The sequence below is a fragment of the Myotis nattereri genome (assembly GCF_964212035.1).
Source record: "Myotis nattereri genome assembly, chromosome: 1".
NCBI lineage: Eukaryota > Metazoa > Chordata > Mammalia > Chiroptera > Vespertilionidae > Myotis > Myotis nattereri.
Window position 1 is genome coordinate 94,751,559 of NC_138075.1, and position 23,225 is coordinate 94,774,783.

Here is a 23,225-nt window from a genome sequence, read left to right on the forward strand (position 1 = left end):
GTTTTTCACTTCTTTTCCCCTCCCCACATAAAACTAATTTGTAAAGAAATGCATGGACTATTTGTTGTTTCAGTTATTTTTTTTTTTTAATTCTTAAAGACAGGTTTTAAACATTATTCCTGTTCCCTTTTTAGGACACAGGGACATTGTGCTCTTGTGCGAGAGCAGTGGCATATCCCTCTTAATTATAAGTATTAGTGAAATTGAGACTATTTAAAAGTGGACTTTGGCTGTTGGTACAAAACTTCTCAGTTTTTACTAAAACTTTCTCTGGATTGCCGTAACCGGTTTGGCTCAGTGGATAGAGCGTTGGCCTGCGGACTGAAAGGTCCCAGGTTCAATTCCAGTCAAGGGCATGTACCTTGGTTGCAGGCACATCCCCAGTAGGGGGGTGTGCAGGAGGCAGCTGATCGATATTTCTCTCTCATCGATGTTTCTAACTCTCTATCCCTCTTCCTTCCTCTCTGTAAAAAATCAATAAAATATAAAAATAAAAAAATAAAGTTTCTCTGGGTAGAACAATAAACCGGATGTGAGTTTTAGGGCTTAGACATTTCATACTTAGGTATCACATCTTAATTACCTGTTTATTGTCTCAATATGTATAAGAACAATAAAAACCTAACTTTTTAGTTGTAGTCTAAATTCCAGAACAAATGTATGTCCTGTATGCTACTCAGTTTAGATTTTTAAAAGTCTCTCCCTATAGGAACCGTTGCAATGGATAAATTTTCAATCCTTCATCTTGGAACTCTGATCTTGACACCTTTTAGCAATTCTCTTTTTTTAAAAAAAAATATATATATTTTATGATTTTTTACAGAGAGGAAGGGAGAGGGATAGAGAGTCAGAAACATCGATGAGAGAGAAACATCGATCAGCTGCCTCCTGCACACCACCTACTGGGGATGCACCCGCAACCAAGGTACATGCCCTTGACTGGAATTGAACCTGGGACCCTTCAGTCCGCAGGCCAACACTCTATCCACTGAGCCAAACCAGTCAGTGCTAGCAATGCTTTTTGATGTAAAAATCTCTCCATGTAGTCTGGTGAGTTCCAGGTGCCCCAAGGCCAGCCTCATGCAGTGACCTGTCCGCCTGGTGGGTGACCCATGGGGCAGCCCACCAATTGCCCTTCCATGGTGGCATGGTGGGCGGTGCCCAGCAGTCCGTGAGGAGTAAGGTCCAAGGAGGAGCCTGGCTGCCCTGGGAGGGTGGCAGAGGTGTGCTCCATAAATGGGCTGGGGGTTGGGGGATGGTCACCTGGTGACCCTGGAGTGGAGATGGTTTAGGGGCCTCTCATAGAGGCCTGGCCTGGAGGTGAAGGCTGTATGTGTGAGGAGCTGTGACTGATGAAAATTAAAGGCCGTGGATGAAGATGGACTTGAATTACAACCACAAGAGCCAAACTCTTTTTTTTATTATTATTATTATTATTATTAGTTAAGGTATTACAAATGTGCAAACTCTTTTTTTTTAATGTTTTTCTTATTTCAAGAAAAACAATTTTAAATATAATGCTACATGCAATAAACCTTAATATTTCAAGAAAAAATCTTAAATATAATAATGTTACATATCTCAAGAAAAACTATTTTAAATCTATAATAATAAAAGCGTAATATGCTAATAACACCGGACAACCTTCCAGACGAAGCCAGGGCTGCGAGGGAAGCCTGGATCCTGGGTGCCAGATAGAAGCCGGTGCTGGCAGCCAGTGGAACGAAGGCCTACTCTTGCACAAATTTTGTGCATCGGGTCTCTAGTATGATAATGTTACATGCAATAAACACTAATTATTTAAGAAAAATGATCTTATATATAATAATATTACATGCAGTAAACATTAATATTTCAAGAATAAAAGGATTTTAAGTATAATAATATTACCAAAACTGTACTAACATAGTATGATATCACAAAAGTTGTAGGAAATATTAAAAATCAGCAAATAACAGGATTACTTCTAGTATATTGTTTCCCCCTTTGGCTCTATTTTTGTTCATCAGTTAATGTTGTTCATTATATTCCACAAATGAGTGAGATCAGATATTTATCTTTCTCCAACTGGGTTATTTCGCTTAGCATGATGCTTTTAAAGTCTGTTTTGTCAGATATGAGTATTGCTACTCCAGCTTTCTTTTTCTTTTCCATTTGCATGGAAAAAATTTTTCCCATCCCTTCACTTTCATCCTTTGTATGTCTTTTGTTTTGAGGTGGGTCTCTTGTAGGCAGCATATAGTTGGGTCATGTTTTTGTATCCATTCAGCTACCCTACACCTTTTGATGGGAGTATTTGATCCATTTACATTTAGGGTTATTATTGAGAGGTACTTATTTATAGGCATTTTAATTCTGTATGGCTAGGTTTCTCTCTCTGTTTCTTCTTCTCAGCAATCCCTTACAGCAATCCCTTTAGCATTTCTTATAATGCTGACTTGGTGGTGATAAACTCCTTTAGCCTTTTTTTGTCTGGGAAGCTCTTTGACCGTCTATTTTGAATGATAGCCTTGCTGGATATAATAATCTTGGTCTCAGATCCTTGCTTTCCATTACCTTGAGTACTTCATGTTTCCTCCTGGCCTGTAGAGTTTCTGGTGAGAAATCAGGTGTCAGCCTTATGGGAACTCCTTTGTAGGTAACAGTTTTCTTTTGCTGCCTTTAAGATTCTTTGTCTGTAATTTTTGGCATTTTAATTATTATGTGTCTGGGTGGGGGTCTGTTTGGGTTCTTCTTGTTTGGGGTTCTCTGTGCCTCCTGAACTTGTGTGACTTTTCCCTTTATCAGGTTAGGGAAGTTTTCTACCATTATTTCTTCAAACACCTTCTCTACTCCTTTCTCCCTTTCTGCCTCTTCTGGCACATCTACTATTCTAATATTGTTATGTTTCACATTGTCCCACAGCTCCCTTAAGCTGTCCTCCTGTTTTTTTATTGTTTTTTCTTTTTGGTTCTCTGATTGAGTGATATTTTCAACTCCGTCTTCTAATTCACTGATTCGATCCTCATTGCCCCCTAATCTACTGTGTATTCCTTCCAATGTATTCTTTATTTGTGTTATGTCATTCTTTATCTCAGACTGTTCTTTTTTCATAGTTACTATATCTTTTTTCATACTGTTGAGAATTTTTAACATCATTACTGTGAACTCTGTTTCAGATAAATTTCTTATCCCTGCTTCCTTTATCTCTTCTTCTGGAGAGTTCGCTAGTTCTTTCATTTGTGGGTTGTTTCTTTGTTTCCTCGTTTTGGTTGTCTGTTTGGGTTTGTGACTGTGTATTAGGTAGATCCTTTATACCAGTGGTCAGCAAACTGCAGCTCGCAAGCCACATGCGGCTCTTCGGCCTCTTGAGTGTGGCTCTTCCACAAAATACCACGTGCGGGCGCGCATGTACAATGCGATTGAAACTTAGTGACCCATGCGCAGAAGTCAGTATTTTGTGGAAGAGCCACGCTCTAGGGGCCAAAGAGCCGCATGTGGCTTGCAAGCCGCAGTTTGCCGACCACTGCTCTATACCTCTCAATCTCTAGTGCAGGACAGTATTAAAGGCTGTTTCTGACTAATTGGATCAGGCAAAGACTCAAAGCCTCCATACCGCCTCCGTCTACATCAGCGGTTCTCAGCCTGTGGGTCACGATCCCTTTGGGAGTCGAACAATCTTTTCAAAGGGGTCGCCTAAGACCATCGGAAAACACATACATAATTACATATTGTTTTTGTGATTACTCACTATGCTTTAATTATATTCAATTTGTAACAATGAAAATACATCCTGCATATCAGATATTTACATTATGATTCATAACAGTAGCTAAATTACAGTTATGAAATAGCAGTGAAAATAATTTTATGGTTGGGGGTCACCACAACATGAGGAACTGTATTAAAGGGTCGTGGCATTAGGAAGGTTGAGAACCACTGGTCTACATACTAATAGGATTCAGACTTGAATTGCCCCCAGGTAATCATCCTCAGGTGTGACGAGAGTTTTTTCAACAGGGTGGGACAGTTGCTTCTGCCTGGAGGCTAATTGTTACTTTTAATCTCTCTCTTTTTTTAAATATATTTCTTTATTGATTTCAGAGAGGAGGGGAGAAGGAGATAGAGATAGAAACATCAATGATGAGAGAGAATCATTGATTGGCTGCCTCCTGCACTGGGGATGGAGCCTGCAACCCAGGCATGTGGCCATGGCCGGAATTGAACCTGGGACCCTTCAGTCTGCAGGCTGATGCTCTGTCCACTGAGCCAAGCCACTGAGCCAAACTGGTTAGGGCTACTTTTAATCTCTTAAGTGGCCTCAGGGCAAGGTGTTTTCCAATAGGGTGTGTCGACTATCTTTCCCCCAGGCAAGGCAGATGTCTATGTGGGAAAGATGTCCTCCACTCTGTGAGGGAATGACTCAGTCCAGGAAACTTGGGGTGTCTGCCTTCTGAGCTCTATCCCCCGAGTCCCCAGTCCTGGGTTCTGCTCTCACAGCTCCAGTCCACTTCACCCTCCCTCTGCCAGAGCACAAAGTGGGTGACTCCACAGGAAGTTTTTTGTGTGTTGGCCCTTTAGAGGGTGCCTGAACTTTAAGCTGCCACTCCCTAGCAGATAGTACCCCACTGCTTTTCACAGCTAGATGTTATGTGGGTACCTTCCTCAGTTTGGTGCTCTCTGCTGGGGAATCCAGCTTCAGGATTAGATCCCAGAGTTCTCAGTGGCGCACGCACACACACAACACACACCCCGAGCTAAGAAATCTCTCCAGGACTTAAGTTGCCCTCTCTGGGCGTCCCGGCCAGCCCTTTCACGCCTCCGTTCCTCCGACCAGTCTCTATGCGGTCTTCACCTTCGGTCCTTGGGTATCAGGGTTCTCTTCCTGTGAGTTTTCCATTGGTTATTCAGGAAGCCTTTCATTATTTCAGTTGTAATTCCACCTTGTTCCTGGGAGCATGTCCATGCAGCATCCTCTTTCTCTGCCTCCATTTTTTATCTCCCCAAACTCTTTTTTGATGCAACAATTTTTCAGAACACTTCCCATACATTTCTCATTTGATCATCACAACAGTCTTGTGAGGAACTGATGCTGCACACCTGGATGGTGATCAACTTATCGTGGAAGTAGGAGAAATTGTTTTTATTTCAGATGTTGTTGATTCAGACATACTGTGCATAACTTTGTTCATATGACCCAGATTCAGTTGTAATCCAAAATGTTATTGGGGATGTTGTTATTGAAGATGTTTAGATATCATGAAAAAAGCAGATGTATCTGAAACAGTCATCATTATCCTGAGCAAGTGCTGGATTCAGATGTAACTGAAGAAGTTTCTGTAGAACATTAAACAGTCCCAGATGCTATTTTAGCTCCCGATATTCAGCATTAATGTCTATACCAGAACACATCTTGACAAGTGAATTTATACATGTGTCTTGTGTTGGACACGTTGAACATGGGATTCATGATAGTGTAGTAGAGGCAAAAATCGTCACTGATCCTCTGACAACTGATGTGGTTTCAGAAGTACTGGTAGCAATGTACCTCTGAAGCAATTATAGATGCCAATGGGATCCCTGTGGAAGAGCAAGATGATGACAAGAGCAAGTGTGAGGAATACCTTATAAATTCCATAGATGATGCTGGCAAAATAGAATATGACAGTTTCTCTGGAATGACCTCGGGCTCAGAGTCAGAAATCAATCCTTGTGAAGTGGATGGCACCTGCCCTGAAGTCATCGAAGTGTACATTTTTAAGGCTGACCCTGGAGAAGATGGCTTGGGTAGCACCATAGACATTGTGGAGAGAGAGTCTGCGAATGATTATGAAGTTGAACTACTTGATGAGAATAGCAGTATTCATTTGCCAAGAGAAAAGATGGTTTATATGACTGTCAATGACTCTCAGCAAGAAGATGAAGACTTAAATGTTGCTGAAATTGATGCCGAAACCGGTTTGGCTCAGTGGATAGAGCGTCGGCCTGCGGACTGAAGGGTTCCAGGTTCGATTCCGGTCAAGGGCATGTACCTTGGTTGCGGGCACATCCCCAGTGGGAGATGTGCAGGAGGCAGCTGATCGATGTTTCTCTCTCATCGATGTTTCTAACTCTCTATCTCTCCCTTCCTCTCTGTAAAAAATCAATAAAATATATTTTAAAAATAAATAAATAAATAAATGTTGCTGAAATTGCTGATGAAGTTTATTATGGAAGTAATTGTAGGAGAAGAGAGTGCTGCTGCAGCAGTGGCAGCAGCTGCCGCACAAAAACAGCAAATCGATGACAATTAAATAAAAACCTTCATGCCAGTGTGGCAGCAGCTTACTGTAATAATTCTCATGGAACTGAAAACTGGAATGGCACTGCAAGTGCCCTCTTGCACATAGATGAATCCACCAGGCTCAGCAGACTGACTAAATAAAAACCAAAGAGAAGGAGAAGACCTGATTCCAGGTAGTACCAAACAACAATAATAATTGGCCCTGATTGACATCCCTTGACTCTCTGTCCTTGCATGATTTGTGGGAAAATGTTTGTCAAGAGGTTTTTTTGAAAAAGCACATGAAAAACCATCCTGAATAGCTTGTCAAGAAGAAATACTGCTATACTGACTGTGATTATACTACTAACAAGAAAAGACGTTTGCAGAAATACCTGGAGAGCCATAAGCTGACCAACAAGACAGAGAAGGCCATTGAATGCAATGAATGTGGGACGCATTTCTCTTATGCTGGGGCTTTGTTTACTCACAAAATGGTGCATAAGGAAAAAGGAGCCAACAAAATGGGGTTCACAGCAAGAACTTTTCTCATATTTGCATGGGATGTGGTAAAGGTTTTTGTCACCCGTTAGAGCTCAAAAAGCACATTCAAATCCAGCTGAGGAGAAGCCATCCAATGACAGTACTGCAAATATAGTTCTGCAGACTCTTACACTTTGAAAATGCATGTAAAAGCTAAGCATAGTAAAGATATGCCATTCAAGTGTAACAGTTGTCTTTAGACATTGTTAGAGACCGAAAAGGTGCGGTCACATGCTCTTATTCACCAAGAAAGATACCAGTGTTTGCATTGTGATCACAAGAGTTTGCACTCAAATGATTTTGAACACATAATTTCCGTTCACATGAAGAACTACCGCCGTAAGTGTGACATGTTGATAAAGGCTTTCATAGGGGGTCAGAATTCAAGAAACGTGGCCTGCCCACAAAGTTTAAAAAATGAACCCTTGTAGACATTGTGACTTTAAGATTGTGGATCCATTTGTTCTAAGTTGCCATACTATCTTAGTTCATACAAAAGAGCTTCCATTTAGGCGTAAGAGATGTAGAAAGAGATTTAAGCAACAGAATGAGCTTAAAAAGCATATGAAGGCAGACAGTGGAGGAAAGTGATCAGTGGAGTACTGTGAGTATAGCACTACAGATGTCTCAGGCTTTAAACAGCATGTTTTTTCCATTCATATGAAGGATTACCCTTACCATTGTGAGCACTGCAAGAAGGGGTTCCTAAGACCTTCAGAAAAGAACCAGCACACAGCCCTGGCAAGTGTGGCTCTGTTGGTAGAGCATTGTCCCATGCACCAAGGGGTTGCCAGTTCGATTCCTAGTCAGGGCACATGTCTGTGTGCAGGCTCAATCCCTATAAGGGACATGCAGGAGGCAGCTGATATATGTATCTCTCTCATATCAATGTTTCTCTCTCAACCTCTCCCTCTCTTTCTAAAATCAGTAAAAAGCATATGTAAAAATAAATAAATACATTTTTTAAAAACAAGAACCAGCACACAATGCACGGCATCTTAAAGTGGGCCTACCCAACAATACTTCTACAGATGTTTGTGGAGATGTTAGCCTTGAAGCAGAAAATTCATTTTAAAGCTAATCACACTTTATATTTCTCTTACATAGTCTGGAACCATGCACAGTTCTTTTCTTTTTGAAGCAAAATATTGAAACCTTTAAAGGGCACTTAAGCAGTGGTTCTCAACCTCCTGGCCCTTTAAATACAGCTCCTCATGTTGTTACCCAACCATAAAATTATTTTCATTGCTACTTCATAACTGTAATGTTGCTACTGTTATGAATCGTAATGTAAATATCTGATATGCAGGATGGTCTTAGGCGACCCCTGTGAAAGGGTTGTTCGACCGCCAAAGGGGTTGTGACCCACAGGTTGAAAACCGCTGCTTAAGGGTTTGGTCAAGTGAATATAATAAAATATATTTGTATAAAGAAAAAATGAATTTGTAGTCACTATTATATACTGATATTAGTTACAACCTAGTTTTAATTCTTAAAACAATTTTGATTAGCAAAGCTAAAAAATGAATATTTCAGTTAAATGTTTTAAAGAGGTCAGATTTTTACAAGGACTTAATATAAGTTGTTATTCTATAGAACTATCCTATTAAATGTTGTTATAGCCCTCCTTCTGAACACTTTATTTAAAAAAAAGGTAAAATACATTAAAAAATCATATAGGGATGTGTGACATTATTGTAATTGTGTATTTGCAAATAACATGTGAAAATAAAAATCTGACTGTTTTCCTGTTTAAAAAATAAATAAATAAAATAAAAATTTCTCCATGTTATTTGTGACTAGATCTTCTGGTAATTGGTAGGTTGTTTCTGGTAAGAAGTGAAAGATGGGCCTTCGGGCGCTCAGTTGGTTGAGTGTTGTCCTGTACACCAAAAAGGTTGTGGGTTTTATTCCTGGCCAGGAGGCATAAAGGAGGCAACCAATGATGTTTCTCTCTTACATCAATGGATCTCTCCCCCTTCCTCTCTCTAAAATCAACAAACATATCCTTGGGTGAGGATTAAAGAACAAAGTGAAAGAGAGGATAGTCAGAAGCCTATAAATGGCTTTATGTACACAGTGACACTTTGCTGTTAGTGCAGTACAGTGCCATGGGTAATTAGTCCTGGGCACCAAAACTGAACGTCTAGGCAGAACCATGCTGAGGGTGCCACTCAGACTGGGTGGGAAATCCGTGCGTCGTTATTAGAAATCCAGTCATTGGACATGGTTTCCCCACAGTCAACTTTGTTGTATAGCAAGTATGTCAAACTCGCAGCCCACAATAAATATTTTGCAGCCCAGCCAATATAACGGTATGTAAGAAACATTTTAATAAAAATTTCGTAACTTAATCCTTACAGTATCCTGTTATACATAATTATTAATAACAAACTACGACGTTCGCTAATGACTGATTACTATAATCATGTTGCATTCATCTCCCTTACACACCTTACGCGCAGGTGCACCATTTCTCTCCACTAATACTAGCAGCGAATATTTTAGCAGCCAATTGCCACGTCATTGGACTGACTTGTTCAGTGTGCGAAACGGGAAATATTTCGCTTTCAGAGAACAAGAAAAATAGGTTTATTTGCATTACGCTTATTAATTTGTGCAGTTATTCAGTGTCTGGTAAGTTAATGTTCAAGAAAAAATGATAATTTTTATTAAAACGTTCTATTATTTTATGTTAATGATTACTCATTTATTTCAGCCCTTTGTATTCAGCATGTCTCTATTGAAATAAACCTACGTTCCTGTGAAAATTGAAGCTTTTGTTTTTTTGCGGCCCATGTTAGCCTTTGAGTTTGACATGCTTGTTGTATAGTCATTGAAAATAAAATGCCACTGATGTGTTCACATACTAAACATATACACCTATGTGACTAGCACCCAGATCAGAGGCCAGAATAAGAGAAGCATCCCAAAGAAGCCCTCATTCCTTTTTGCTCCCTTCTGGTCTTTCCTCCCCACCCCAACCCCAAGAGTTTTCAACTCATTTCTTTTCACCTCTCAGTACTACCTCCGAAACTCCAAATAGAAATAGAACCACCCTTCAGGAAAACAATGTTTAATATACTCAACTGAAAACATGCACATGAATTATTGGAAGGGAAGTGTGATAATTGGGAAGGCCATACAGAGACAATGTGAAAAGAAAACTCTTCTAAATAAAAAACTCATTTTGAAAGCTTCCCAATTCATCTGTCGTCTCATCTCCTTTTAGTTAATTGCAGAAGGAAAATGGGTCAAGTTTGAAAAAACAACTTACATGGATCCTACTGGTAAAACGAGGTAAACTATATTTTTTCTTTTGTAAAATGCTTGGTATTGGGGGTTCTCAAATTCTCTATTTAGTATTTGGCATAAATTTTGATATTTTCTTCATTGGAAACTCTATGTTATAGAGAAATCTAATTTAGCTGTTTTCTTATTGTTAGAATGTTTGAATAACTTACAATCTATGCATATTTATAAATTTGTAAATTTGTTACAATAGCTAGTCAGGAAACTATTTTAACACCATTCTCCCCAGGTAGATTAGTGTGAACCTAAAACTTTTGGGACAAGGCTAATTTAAGCTGATACAGCAGCAAAATAGTTAACAATACAGGTTCCTTTCTTCTAATTAAACCAATTCTAACCTCTAAATAAGAATTAAAGAGGAAACATTGTGTTTGAGGTAAAAGTTACATGCTTACTAGTAAACCTTGCTTATGAAAATGTAAATTGGAAAAGAAAATGTTTTATAAAGCATTTCACAATATGTATCAATTGCCATAAAGATATGGTTGGGGTGGAGCTGTTTGGAGCCAGGTCACCATGGGGTCTGAGACTGTGCTAAGAAAACTATTTGGAATCAGTTTTATGCCTAAAAGATGTTCATCAAAACTTTAAAAAAAAAAATTTGAAAGCAACCTAAACATTCTAAATATATGGGGAATAATTATTTTAGTGTATTCATTTGGTAAAATTTATGCATCCATCCACAAAACAGATTATGAAGACAACCTAGCAATATGAGAAAAAATTAGTAACTTGGTAACAAAAAAGAAAATTGTATATATTCTTTTTAAACTCTGCCAAATAACGTGTAAGAAAAAGCTAGAGTACTGGCCAGCATGTCTCAGTGGTTGAGCATCGACTGATGAACCAGGAGGTCATGGTTAGATTCCCAGTCAGGCCACATGCCTGGGTTGTAGTGGGCTTGCAGAAGGCAGCCAATCAATGTTCTACTCTCACATTAATGTTTATCTCTTTCCCTCTCCCTCCTCTCTCTCAAAAAATCAATAACAAATCATTTAAAAAAAAAAAAAAAAGCTAGTAGGAAAATATATAGGGCAGCTGTATGATTAACCTTTTTTTCAGATTTTCTGTTTAGTAACTTTTTATAAGCATCAGGAAAAATGTATTAAATAGATTAAGCATTTACTTAATGAAATATAAAAAGGGATAAAACAGAATGAGAAAATACAAAAATGTAACTAAATTGAGTATCTAGATTATATAATTTAAATTTATTAATATAAAATCTCCATTTAAGTCCAGGCTGACTTGGCTTAGTTAGTTGGGCATCGTCCTGGGCACTGAAAGGGTTGCTGGTTTGATTCCTGGTGAGGGCACAAGCCTGGATAGCAAGCTCAATTCTGGGTAGAGGTTGTTCAGGAGGCAGCTGATTGATGTTTTGTTCTCTCTCCCTCTCCGTTCCTTTCTCTCTAAAAATCAATTTAAAATTTTTTAAAACTCCATTTAAGTGATCAAATAAGAATACAGCTTCTTTGTGAGGAAATACATCTATCATCAGTGCAAAAGTACATGGACTTGCCAGTAATTTAAACAACTTTTGATTATATCTATTAAACTAGCAAAAATATTAATAAGGCCCAGTGTTGGAGAAATACATAGCACTGTTAAATTAAAACCCTAAAGAAAACTAAGCACACTACAATCCAACAACACAGTCAGAGAGTATATTACCTATTATGTAAAGTGAGTTTGATGTATAGAACTAAATATGAATAAAATAGATGATTCAGAAATGTGGCAAGGCCTAAAACCATAAGGAGCACAATATGTTCCAATGTACTTATATTTATGAAACTATAGACAAAGATTAGACCCCAATTTATACTGATATTGTTTGGTTCTCTTCCCTATAAAGTTAAGTTTATAACACCAAATAAAACCCTTCACACCAGTTAGCTAAGAAGCATGTGTTGGTTTGCAACAGCTAGTTTCTTCACCTCACTCTTCCTTCCAGCATTATAACTGGGGATATGCATCCATCATTCAGGGATTATTTTCAAAATACTCTTTAGTTCTCAGTGACTAAGGAGAGTCTGCTTCAGTAGTTTGGGAGCAGGCTCTAAAGCAGGGGTGGGCAAACTTTTTGACTCGAGGGCCACAATGGGTTCCTAAACTGGACCAGAGGGCCAGAACAAAAGCATGGATGGAGTGTTTGTGTGAACTAATATAAATTCAAAGTAAACATCATTACATAAAAGGGTACGGTCTCTTTTTTTTTTTTTTAGTTTTATTCATTTCAAGCGGGCCGTAGTTTGCCCACGGCTGCTCTAAAGTCTACTCAACTGCCATGCTTACATGGCCTACTTAGAGCATGTTCACCTCCAGTCTTCCTCACATAGGTCTTCCTCACATAGGTCTTCCTCATGGCCTCCAAAGAGGTCTTCATGAAGCACTGGCATTTCATACAGAATGTGAAGCTTGGGAGAATGAAGTGCTGTACTTAGCAGTAGGCCACAATTTATAAATTTATAAAATGTTTTATCTGTTACCTGATATAAAAGCATGTACATGAGGATAAAATAGCAGCTATAGAATCCTTGGTTTCACTGTCTGATTCATGGAAGAGGCTATGGAATTAATTTTAGAAGTATAAAAGTATGCTGGCATTATGCCCTTTTGTTGGCATTCAGGACAGAATTGAAGTCATCCTCTTGTGTTGGTTGACTAGAGAGAAGAAAACAAAATGGGCTTTCCTATAACAAGCTAAAAAATGGAGTAACTTTAATTAGAATCTAAAGTTACAAGAGGTTTACGAGGTAACATGCTCTTAATTCCCTAGCTTTACAAATGAGAAAACTCTCAAGGAGTTGTGGCTATGGGTTAGCTAGTAGGTAATTGGAGACTTAAGATTTTCTTACTCAACCCAATGTACATATCTCAGAGTCCCTTTAAGATAATTAGAGCCCTCATGGGGCATTCTTGTTCTATTGTTTGTTATAAATGCACTTATATTTTATTGCTCATAATTGATGGCTTATTACTGCTTATTTATCTCATCTTAACCACTATAATGATGCTACTCTTTTTCCCTTATTCCTAGTGTATTGGGGATGGGACCTTCAGTGCTTTTCCCAGCACTGTCTTCTTCAGTCCTTAGGACTAATCTTAAGAGGCAGCAGAGAGAGCTATACAAAAGGTGTTATGTCTCTTGCAATCTGTATTACTGACATCAGAATTGCTTGTTGGTTGGCTTCTTGTTACTAACAGGAATGTTGGCAGCTGTGAGTTGTCATAGTCGTCTTTGATTTTCATAGGTTCATTTTAACATATTTGCCTTGTAAAATTTGGATACAATACTGAAAGATCTAGTTTACAGAAAGTTGTGTGTTTTTTAACTAGATTAAATATCTGAATTTTTTTCAAAATATAAGTGTGGCACGATCCAAACCTCAAACCAGACACAAAGTATGAGGCTTGCTCCAAGTAACAAAACTTATACTCACTGTTACCATAGTGAGACGTTATTGATGCCTTTCTTATCCCAATTCCAGAGCCACTCAGGTGTCTTCTCTTAGATCCAAAATCATGTCCTTCTTCACTCGCATCTCTTACCACTGCTTTTTCTTATTTAAGGGATGAGAGTGAAGAGAGAATTTCTCTCATATGCCCTTCCCCTGTAAACAACATGATTGTTCCAATAACTGCATTTCCAGTACAGTGTTCTCCTGAAACAAATAGCTAATTAGGAATAAAGCCTTAAACAGGAGCAAGAACCTGCTGTTACCTCATTCTCCTCTAGGGACATTTTCCTCTCAGATAAGAAGTCACACACATACAATAGAGCACTCTCCTAAATTTAAGGATTCCTCAGTTAATAAATGGAAAGGTCTTGCTTTCTTAAATTGTGTATTTTAGGTCACAGATTTTAAAATCTAAGTTGTATAAATATCCAGCTCAATAGTTCTCATTATGCAGCGTATCCTTTTTTCATAGGAGCTTATTGTGCGCACACACTGCTTAACAGCTTCGAAAGCCATTGTCACCCACTGTGCTGCTCCCCTGTAGATTTATGATCCAAACTAAAGTTTTTTGAGTATTGACTTGAAAGGCAGCTCAAGTGACAGCACCCAGAGAGCTAAATGCTCGGTGGCAGGTTTTCTTTGGTCCTTCTCAAAAGCTGTAAGACAGCACAACTGGCTTTTTAAAGAAATACAGATCTTTACTGCTTGGTCTTGTTGACCATTTGTACATTTGCATGCTCTGCATTTGTAAAATTCTTGCTATACACACAAAAACCTAAGAGTATTCTCCTCTTTGGCACTGCTGATTTTGTTTTTTCTTTTTTGCCTAAACAGAACTTGGGAAACTGTGAAACGTGCAACCAGGAAAGGACAGTCGGCTGATGGTATGAGTGCAAACCTATTATAACTCTTCCTGAGAGAAGTTACCACACATTATTGTAGTAGGCGAGGTGCAGGAGGGTTGTGTTTTGTTTTGGTTTGGGGTTTTTTTACTGTCACCAAGATCTCAAGGCAGAGTTACCTTCAATTATGATCTTTTATCTTTAAATCTAATATTTGTTTTTGCAATGCTGTGTAACTAAGTCAAGCTTTCTTTATAAATAACTTCTGGCTCCTGTTATCTAAGCTCCAAACAGTGTTTTTGAGGGAAAGATGTACACTAATATTTATAGCCAGGCACAAATCAATAGAATTTGAAGCAACATACTGTGTCTAGACATGATACAACTCATAGAAATCCTTTGTATTCTGTTCAAAGGACCTAAGTGAGAGCCTTTAGTTTGGAAAACTTATTTGCACGACTTCACACTTTTAACCATGTGGTTTATAGTTGACTAGAGGCCTGGTGCACGAATTCATGCACCAGTGGGATTCCCTTGGCCTGGCCTGCAGGATTGGGCCAAAACCAGCTTCCGACATCCCCCGAGGAGTCCCAGATTGCGAGAGGATGCAGGCCAGGCCAAGAGACCCCCACTGGTGCACAATAGAGGCTGGAGAGGGACACAGGAGGTTGGCCAGCCAGGGCGGGATCGCTGGAGAGCTCCAGGGCATGTGTGGCCTGTCGTGCTCAGTCCCGATCGGCCGGACTCCAGCAGCAAGCTAACCTACCGGTTGGAGCATCTGCCCCCTGGTGGTCAGTGCACGTCATAGCAAGCGGTTGAGCAGCCTTAACATATCATTAGCATATTATGCTTTGATTGGTTGAACAGCCGACCAGACACTTAGCATGTTAGGTTTTTATTATATAGGATAAGGAAATGGGATTAAGAAACAACTATTCATTCAGTTTACCTACCCTCCCAAGAGTGAATGGTTAGACTGCAAAGGTCCCAGAAACAATCCTGAAATTCACCTCTAGTCTAGGAGAAGTTGGAGAATACGTCTTTATTTTCCCCTTCTGTTTTTTATTGGAAGCAAACAGAGTAATTGCATGATGCTGTTTTTCCCAGCTGGGAAAGTATTGGCAGGCGGGGGTACTTCTCCTGGGCAGTTTGTGTTTTCTAGAACCCAGTGGGGTTTTGTTTTTGTTGTAAGGCCAAGTAACTCACTTGATTTATAAACAACATGGAAGTGTGATTGCTTGTTCTTTAATTACATTTTTTAAAATCCTCACCCAAGGATATGTTTTTTCACTGAATCTAGAGAGAGAAGAAGGGAAAAGGAGAGAGAAATATCAATGTGAGAAACTTGGATCAATTGCCTCACACACCTGCCCTAACCGCGGCTTGAACCCACAACCTGCGTATCTGCCTTGACCAGGGATCAAACCTGTGACCCTTCAGTGGATGGGCCAATGCTCTAACCACTTAGCACACCAGCCAGGGAGACTCTATAATTACATTTCTAAGGGAGAATAACTTCCAAGTTCACTGCCAGTACTGTAGCTTTTAACTCCTATTGCTAGTGGCGAAAATAAGGAAGATTTCAGCTGCAGCATCTCTTAAAACATGGGGTTTTAGTTAGATTGCTGTAAACAGATTGCTAGCATGACTGACCTTTCATTAGAGACTTCGTTTTATTTCCTGGTGACAGGTGTGATGATTATCCCAGTACTGCAAAGAACTCTGCATTATGAATGTATCATTCTGGTGAAACAGTTCCGTCCACCCATGGGAAGCTACTGCCTAGAATTCCCTGCAGGTGAGTCACTACACAGTGCTTCTTGGGACTTGTCGGACAGAGCCAGGGCAGAGCCTGAGTACTGCAGCGTTTAGACATTTAACACCTTTGTATCTGTCCCTGGGCTTCTAAGTTCAATAAAAACCTTTTCTGTAGTGAAGTACCTCCAACCACACTCTCCTGGTCCAATAACCCATAAGGTGATAGAAAAGTGGTGTCACAGCTCCTCTTTCCCAGCCACCTGCCCTCCTATCCCTCATTCTTTCTAGCCTTTTTGAGTAATTGCTTTTCGCTAATTTGTCAATTTACTTCATCGTCTATCACTAGCAATCTGCCTCTGACAAGAAATTTATAGTAATAACTAGGCCAAATTCCAAAAACTATGAATGGAAAAGATATCTTGACCTTCCTGCACGTATGTAGGACAAATAAATTGTTTTAATTTCCACTAAAATATTTTTTCAGTTGCACAGTAAGTTAAGCTATCTAGAACGTATGCACTGTATTATTATAGGATTTAATTGGTTTGTTTCATCAGAAGAGATTAGATCGCATTTATCATTAGTGGTTTAAGTTTTATATTTTTAAACACCATCACATTCTGTAATGTATAATTAACAACTTTATTTTCTTTCTCATTTACTTGCCATTTCACTAAGGAAATTAATAAAATAGCCTATATTTCACCTTTCTTTTTTCAATTTTTATTCCTTTCAGGAAAATGACTCAGATTTGCTACTGTCCTCCTCCCGTTTGACTTCTCTCCACTTCTCACAGTGACCATAGTAGTTACCTAAAGTCCACCATCCTTCAGTTCTGTCCTTTCTGTCCTTCTCCCTCAGAAGTGATCTTCATCTTGGCATTTCACTACAGGGTCTCCATATTGTTCTGTGAGGGAGAAGGTGGGATAGGTAACAACTGTCCCCATCTTACATAAGAGGAAACAAAGTTAACAGGCTTCCTGTGCTGTAGTCACATAGCTAGGTCCAAAACCTGGACCAGTCAGCACCACCAAGCCACTTGTCCTCACAGATCGATGCTGCCTATGCTGTAGAGAATGTAGTTAGTGCTGAGATGCTTGGTCTAAGTAAGAAAATAGATGAGGACTGTCAGAACCAACTTAATCTGCCTAGGGTTTTTTTCCTATAATAGTTCCAAACCTCAGCTTTATCTGTAAGACCACTTTTCACAATCCTCTGATTCTTCTCACGTAGCTCAGCAGCAGCTGTGTTAGGAGAGGCTCAAAGAAAAGTGGACTTCCGTCTCCCACCTCACAAATGATTTGGACTTCCAGGTCTCATAGATGATAATGAAAGCCCAGAAGCAGCTGCTCTGCGAGAGCTGGAAGAAGAAACTGGCTATAAAGGTGATGTTGCTGAATGTTCTCCAGGTTTGTATTGCTTTCCAGGGGTGCACTGGGGACAAACTGTTAGCCAAGCAGTAGATTCTTCTGTATATAAAAGGATTGATTCTTTGGGTGTTCTTTATGGGCAGAATTCAGATAACTTTTATTTCACCTAATTCACTGAAGAGAAATCCTAATTAGATTTGGGCACATAAACTTCCTGTCTCCTCCAAATGAGAGGAATTTTGAACAGGAAGGCCCTGAAACTGGAGAATTAGGAAATTGTGTTGCCTTCCAGAGTTCCTCACATCTGAGCTTTATTGTATACACACCTTATGCACATGCTATGCTCCTTTAGAGGTTTTTTTCTTCATGTAGTAAAAGGATTTACAACATGTTAGTAGTACCATCTAACCCAGCCGTGGGCAAACTACGGCCCGCAGGCCGGATCCGGCCCGTTTGAAATGAATAAAACTAAAAAAAAAAAAAAGACCGTACCCTTTTATGTAATGATGTTTACTTTGAATTTATATTAGTTCACACAAACACTCCATCCATGCTTTTGTTCCGGCCCTCCGGTCCAGTTTAAGAACCCATTGTGGCCCTCGAGTCAAAAAGTTTGCCCACCCCTGATCTAACCCCTCAGACTTACCAAATGTTACTCAGGAACTCAGGGGAAAATGTGAGTACTGACTGCTTGTATGCTCTACAGTCCTACAGCATATACTGACTAGAATAAACTAGTTTTCCTGCATCAATTCTGTGTTAAAGGAATTATGAGACCAGTCTTCTTCCGAAGACATTTAAGTCATGAAACATGACATCTGACTGGTGTCTGTAAAGAATACCTGCTGCTTCTCTCCATAGCTACATGTATGGATCCAGGTTTGTCAAACTGTACCACACACATCGTGACAGTAACCATTAATGGAGATGAGGCTGAAAATGTAAGACCCAAGCCAAATCCAGGTAAGTGAGCTACGTTGAAGGTAGATGAACTTCATTAAATATCTTTTAACTTCTAAGTTACTAGATTGATTTTTGATTGGTCAAAAGAATAATTGTCTTTTGCAGAAGCTCCATTAGTATTCCTGGCTATTTTCATAATCTTGTGTATTTTAGCATTTTTCTTTTACCTCTTATTTGATTTTTATGGTTTCTTCATATAAAATGTTAAATTACACATTTCCATATTTTCTGTATGAAACTAAATAGTAAACAGTGAAGATCATCAAAATCACTGATTTTTATCTTCTATTTATAGGAATGGCATAAGTAATTATTACAGAACAGTAGCTTAACTCTTCTTACTGAGTTACATTATTTAGGAAAGCTTTTAATAAATTCTTTGCTTATTATTTCTTTGCAAGTTTGGAATTAGAAGCTTTAATGACTCTCTCAGTTCCCCACCACCACAAGGTGATCATACATACACCACAAGAAATCCTGTATGAGAGCGATATCCTCCATTTCCCATCCTTTAGTTGTTCCTAAATGTTTTGGTATCCCATTGCAGCTTATTTTAAACTAGAGGCCTGGTGCATGAAATTCGTGCACGGGTGGGGGGGGTGTCCCTCAGCCCAGCCTGCACCCTCTCCAATCTGGGACTCCACGAGGCATGTCCGACTGCCCATTTAGGCCAATCCCTGTGGGACTAAATCAGAAGAATTTAGAATCCCCACAGGGGATCGGGCCTAAACAGGCAGTCGGGCATCCCTCTCACAATCCAGGACTGCTGGCTCCCAATTGCTCGCCTTCCTGATTGCCCCTAACCACTTCTGCCTGCCAGCCTGATCACCCCCTAAACACTCCCCTGCCAGCCTGATTGCCCCTAACTGCCCTCCCCTGCTGGCCTGGTCACACCTAACTGACCTCCCCTGCAGGCCTAGGTCACCCCCAACTGCCCTCCCCTTACAGCCTAGTCACCCCTAACTGCCCTCCCCTGACAGCCTAGTCACCCCTAACTGCCCTCCCCTGACAGCCTGGTTGCCTCCAACTGCCCTCTCCTGCAGGCCTGGTCTCCCCCAACTGCCATCCCCTGGAGGCTTCGTCCCCCCCAACTGCCCTCCCCTGCAGGCCTGGGCCGCCACCTAACTGTCCTAACCTGCAGGCCATCTTGTGTCCACATGGGGGCAGCCATCTTGTGTGTTGTAGTGATGGCCAATTTGCATATTACCTCTTTATTATATAGGATGCTTGATTTTTAAAGTAGCAAACTGATGTGGCAATTACACTCATAGGTATATACCTAATTATACTCCTAGAAATTGAAAGCAGGGGCTCAAACAGATAACGTGTAAACCAATGTTTGTATAGCATCTCATAGTACCCTAAAGGTAGAAGCAACCTGAGGTTCCATTAACAGATGAATGGATAACAAAATGTGGTACACTCATATAATGGAATAACATTCAGCCATAAGAGAATAAAATGTGCTGATACATGCTACAACTTAGATAAGCCTTGGAAACATTGTGCTAAGTGAAAGAAGCCAGACTCAGAAGGACAAATACTGTGTGACTGCACTAATATGAGATACCTGGAGTCAGTGCATTCATAGAGACAGAAAACAGAATAGAGATACAGGGATGGGGAAGTTAGTGCTTACTAGTAATGGGTACCAGGTTTCCATTTGGGATGATGAAAAAGTTCTGGAGATAGATAGTCCTAATGTTTGCACAACAATGTGAATCTATTTAAAACCACTAAGTTATAACTTTAAAAATGGTGAAAATGATAAATTTTGTGACCCAGGTTTCTATTATATTCTTACTAGAGGCCACGTGCACAAATTTGTGCACCAGTGGGGTTCCCTCAGCCTGACCTGCATGATCAGGCCAAAACCAGCTCCCCCAAGGGGTCCCGGATTGCGATTGCAAGAGGGTGCAGGCCAGGCCGAGAGACCCCACCCATGCACGATAGAGGCCGAGGAGGGACACCGAAGGTTGGCCAGCCGGGGAGGGCCATGGAGGGCTCCAGGGCGTCTACAGCCTATCTTGCTGTCCTGATCAGTCAGACCCCAGCAGCAAGCTAACCTACTGGTCGGAGCGTCTGCCCCCTGGTGGTCAGTGCACGTCATAGCGAGCAGTTGAGTGGCATTAGCGTATCATTAGCATATTACTCTTTGATCGGTTGAATGGCCAACCAGACACTTAGCATATTAGGTTTTTATTATATAGAATAGCCGTTTTATTTTCAAAGACCAACATGTTCTGAGTTAGCACTCATGCAGATTGCGTAGATATTGAAGTGATGTTAAGAAAAGATGGAAGGCCCTGGCTGGTGTGTTCAGTGGTTAGAGTGTCGGCCCAAGCACCTAGGTGGCAGGTTCCATCCCCTGCCTGGTTGGGGCACATGCTGGAGGCAACCAATCGATGTGTCTCTCACATCAATGTTTTTCTCTCTTTCTCTCCCTCCTTTTCACTCTCTAAAGATCAATAGTAAAAATATCCTCAGGTGAGGATTAACAACAATAACAAAAGGTGTAAGTGGGATGGGTGAGGTTTCCAGCATCCTAAGCAATTAGAAAATATTCTCCTTCCTCCCTCCCTCCCTCTAAAGTTGACAGGCAGCCACCCTCCGCCTCCACCTTTTGTTTTGTCCAGGGACTGCTACTCTCAGATTCACAGGTCCCATGCAAGCATGCATTTAACTTTCCTCTCAATCCCACTACTTCTGGCTCCTGGGCCAGAAAGCATGTTAAGCAGCCCTTCTGAGCATTTTATAGCCTTTTTTATTTGTCTCGCACAAAAATCTTCCAACGTTTTACCACTCCAGGCCTTGCTAAAATTTTCTCCTTCTGTTTATTTTCAGGAGATGGAGGTATGTTATTCAACTCCCAGGGGCTGACAATGTGTATGGCTTGAAGTAGTGGTAATGGCCACAGGCATTTTGTGTTGTTCTGGTAGGCTCCCCTGTTCTTTAGCTTTGTTTTCACCTGCAGTTTGTTTGTTTAGAATTTGTGGAAGTAATTTCCTTACCAAAGAATGACCTGATGAAGAGACTTGAAGGTAAGCTTTCTTGAGATTATTACCCAACTTTCTCCAGTTTCCCCCTCCCCATCCCCAGCAAAGGGGAACTAGATAGAATTGTTTCTTTATATTCTTCCTCCTTAAAGTCAAAAACCTAGAAACTATTGTAAAACTGCAGTTGGCCAATAATAATTTTCCTTTCTGGTGGCATAGAATTTTAAAATAGAGCAAAATGTTCCATGTCAATGAAAGCTTTCAGCCGGGGGCTTTTTTCTCCTATAGAAAGGTCAAAATTATATTCCTGCTAATTAGCCCAAACTATTCTACACCTTAAATCTTTAACCCATGACAATGCAGTGGCATAATTAGCTGTCACTTAGCTGATTCTCAAATATGCTAGTATGTTAGTTGGTTCTTTGTGCAGGTAGAAGCTAAAGGAGAATTGAACAATATTCCTTCTATAAATATTGATATCTACTATATGTTAAGTGCAGTGTGCTGATATAATCAACCATACTAACTAGCAGTGTGACCCTTAGTAAATTATTGGTCATATGTTACATTGTGAAATTCCTAGCCAGTCCATCTATTAGGGATTTTGTTAAAATAAAAAAATAAATAAATAAGGTTATATGGACAGATGTCCTTTGATATATGTACATCAGGATATACTGTACTGTAGACATGACAGAGGCCTTTTAAGAAGCTTCTCTATGCAGGCTGGGTAGGTGCCTATGCACTCATTTAATTTTTATTTCAAAAATTAATTCGAATCCCTGTTTCACCTGAAGCTTTGAGAACAGTCTCTTTCTTCCTTAAGTACCAATGGCTTACAGTTATTTCTAATGTCGATGTTGCTTATTTCAAAAGTAAAGTAGGTCTCTCAAAAACTGCTGTGATTTCAGATTCCCAGAAAGTTTCCATTCCTACTTTGCTGTTTTAAAAACTAGACCTAAGGTAAAAGCCACCTCCAGATTCAAAGTCAAAATTAGAAGTACTTGTACTGAAAAGACTCAGTCATTTATTAGGTATTTCCTCAGATAAAGCCATGGCCATCAATTACAGGCAGGATTTAACTTTGAGTCTGACAGATCTGACTGGATTAGAGGCTCAAACATGTATTAGTTATGACTTTGAACAAGTTTCATAGCCTCCCTGAGCTTTTCTCATGTATGGAACAATAGATAGCCCCTGTGTCTGAGGAGACATGAGTAAACGGGATAATGTTGACACACAGTGCTTAAATGTTTTATGCTCTCTTTTTATTATTTTTTTATATCAGAAAATTGTTTTTTAGATTCCTTCCACCTAAGTTAACTTCCCTTCTGGTCTTAGAAGAGGGGGAAATAAAGAGCAAGAGAGGGAGGAAGGTTATATAGAAGGAGAAGGGGTAAAAGAGCCAGTTTTCCTAGCTTTACTAGAATTGAAAGATAGTAATCAAATCATTTATCACATTTGAAAAGTAGGAAGGAAGGTTTTTGAGTTTAGTTTGCTACAAGGAATAAGCTTTCAACACTTACCAAGCACCTGCATTCAGATGAGTAGGACATAAACCTGCCTCCAATGATTAAAATGTCTCAGCTTGTCCCTAAACAAGTGACTAAAAAACCAAGAGACAAATTTGAAGTCTGATAACCTCCATTAAGTTCTTTGTAATAAGATTCTGAGATCTCATTCTTGATAGAATTCTAATCCTATCATGCACACAGTTAACGTGTATGTACAAAATTATC

At 39.8% G+C, this 23,225-nt stretch overlaps 1 protein-coding gene and 1 pseudogene across 3 annotated transcripts in view; both read left to right on the plus strand.

The window, feature by feature from the left end:
- The window catches only part of NUDT5 (nudix hydrolase 5), a 37,043-nt gene that overhangs the window by 13,159 nt on the left and 659 nt on the right, over nucleotides 1–23,225 (plus strand). The window contains exons 3-9 of one of the 2 annotated variants that reach the window (XM_081087448.1): nucleotides 10,017–10,084; nucleotides 13,137–13,232; nucleotides 14,392–14,441; nucleotides 16,090–16,197; nucleotides 17,471–17,566; nucleotides 18,389–18,494; nucleotides 21,478–21,531. In XM_081087448.1, coding sequence (XP_080943574.1) covers nucleotides 10,017–10,084; nucleotides 13,137–13,232; nucleotides 14,392–14,441; nucleotides 16,090–16,197; nucleotides 17,471–17,566; nucleotides 18,389–18,494; nucleotides 21,478–21,511 — 558 coding nt within the window. In that variant the 3' untranslated portion in view covers nucleotides 21,512–21,531. The remainder of the gene's footprint in view (nucleotides 1–10,016; nucleotides 10,085–13,136; nucleotides 13,233–14,391; nucleotides 14,442–16,089; nucleotides 16,198–17,470; nucleotides 17,567–18,388; nucleotides 18,495–21,477; nucleotides 21,532–23,225) is intronic. The other variant, XM_081087449.1, reaches the window with a different exon arrangement.
- LOC308528090 (zinc finger X-chromosomal protein-like) lies at nucleotides 1,113–9,830 on the plus strand (annotated as a pseudogene). Its single transcript has 4 exons — nucleotides 1,113–1,171; nucleotides 5,147–5,937; nucleotides 6,205–7,543; nucleotides 9,807–9,830. The product of its transcript is annotated as a zinc finger X-chromosomal protein-like (transcript).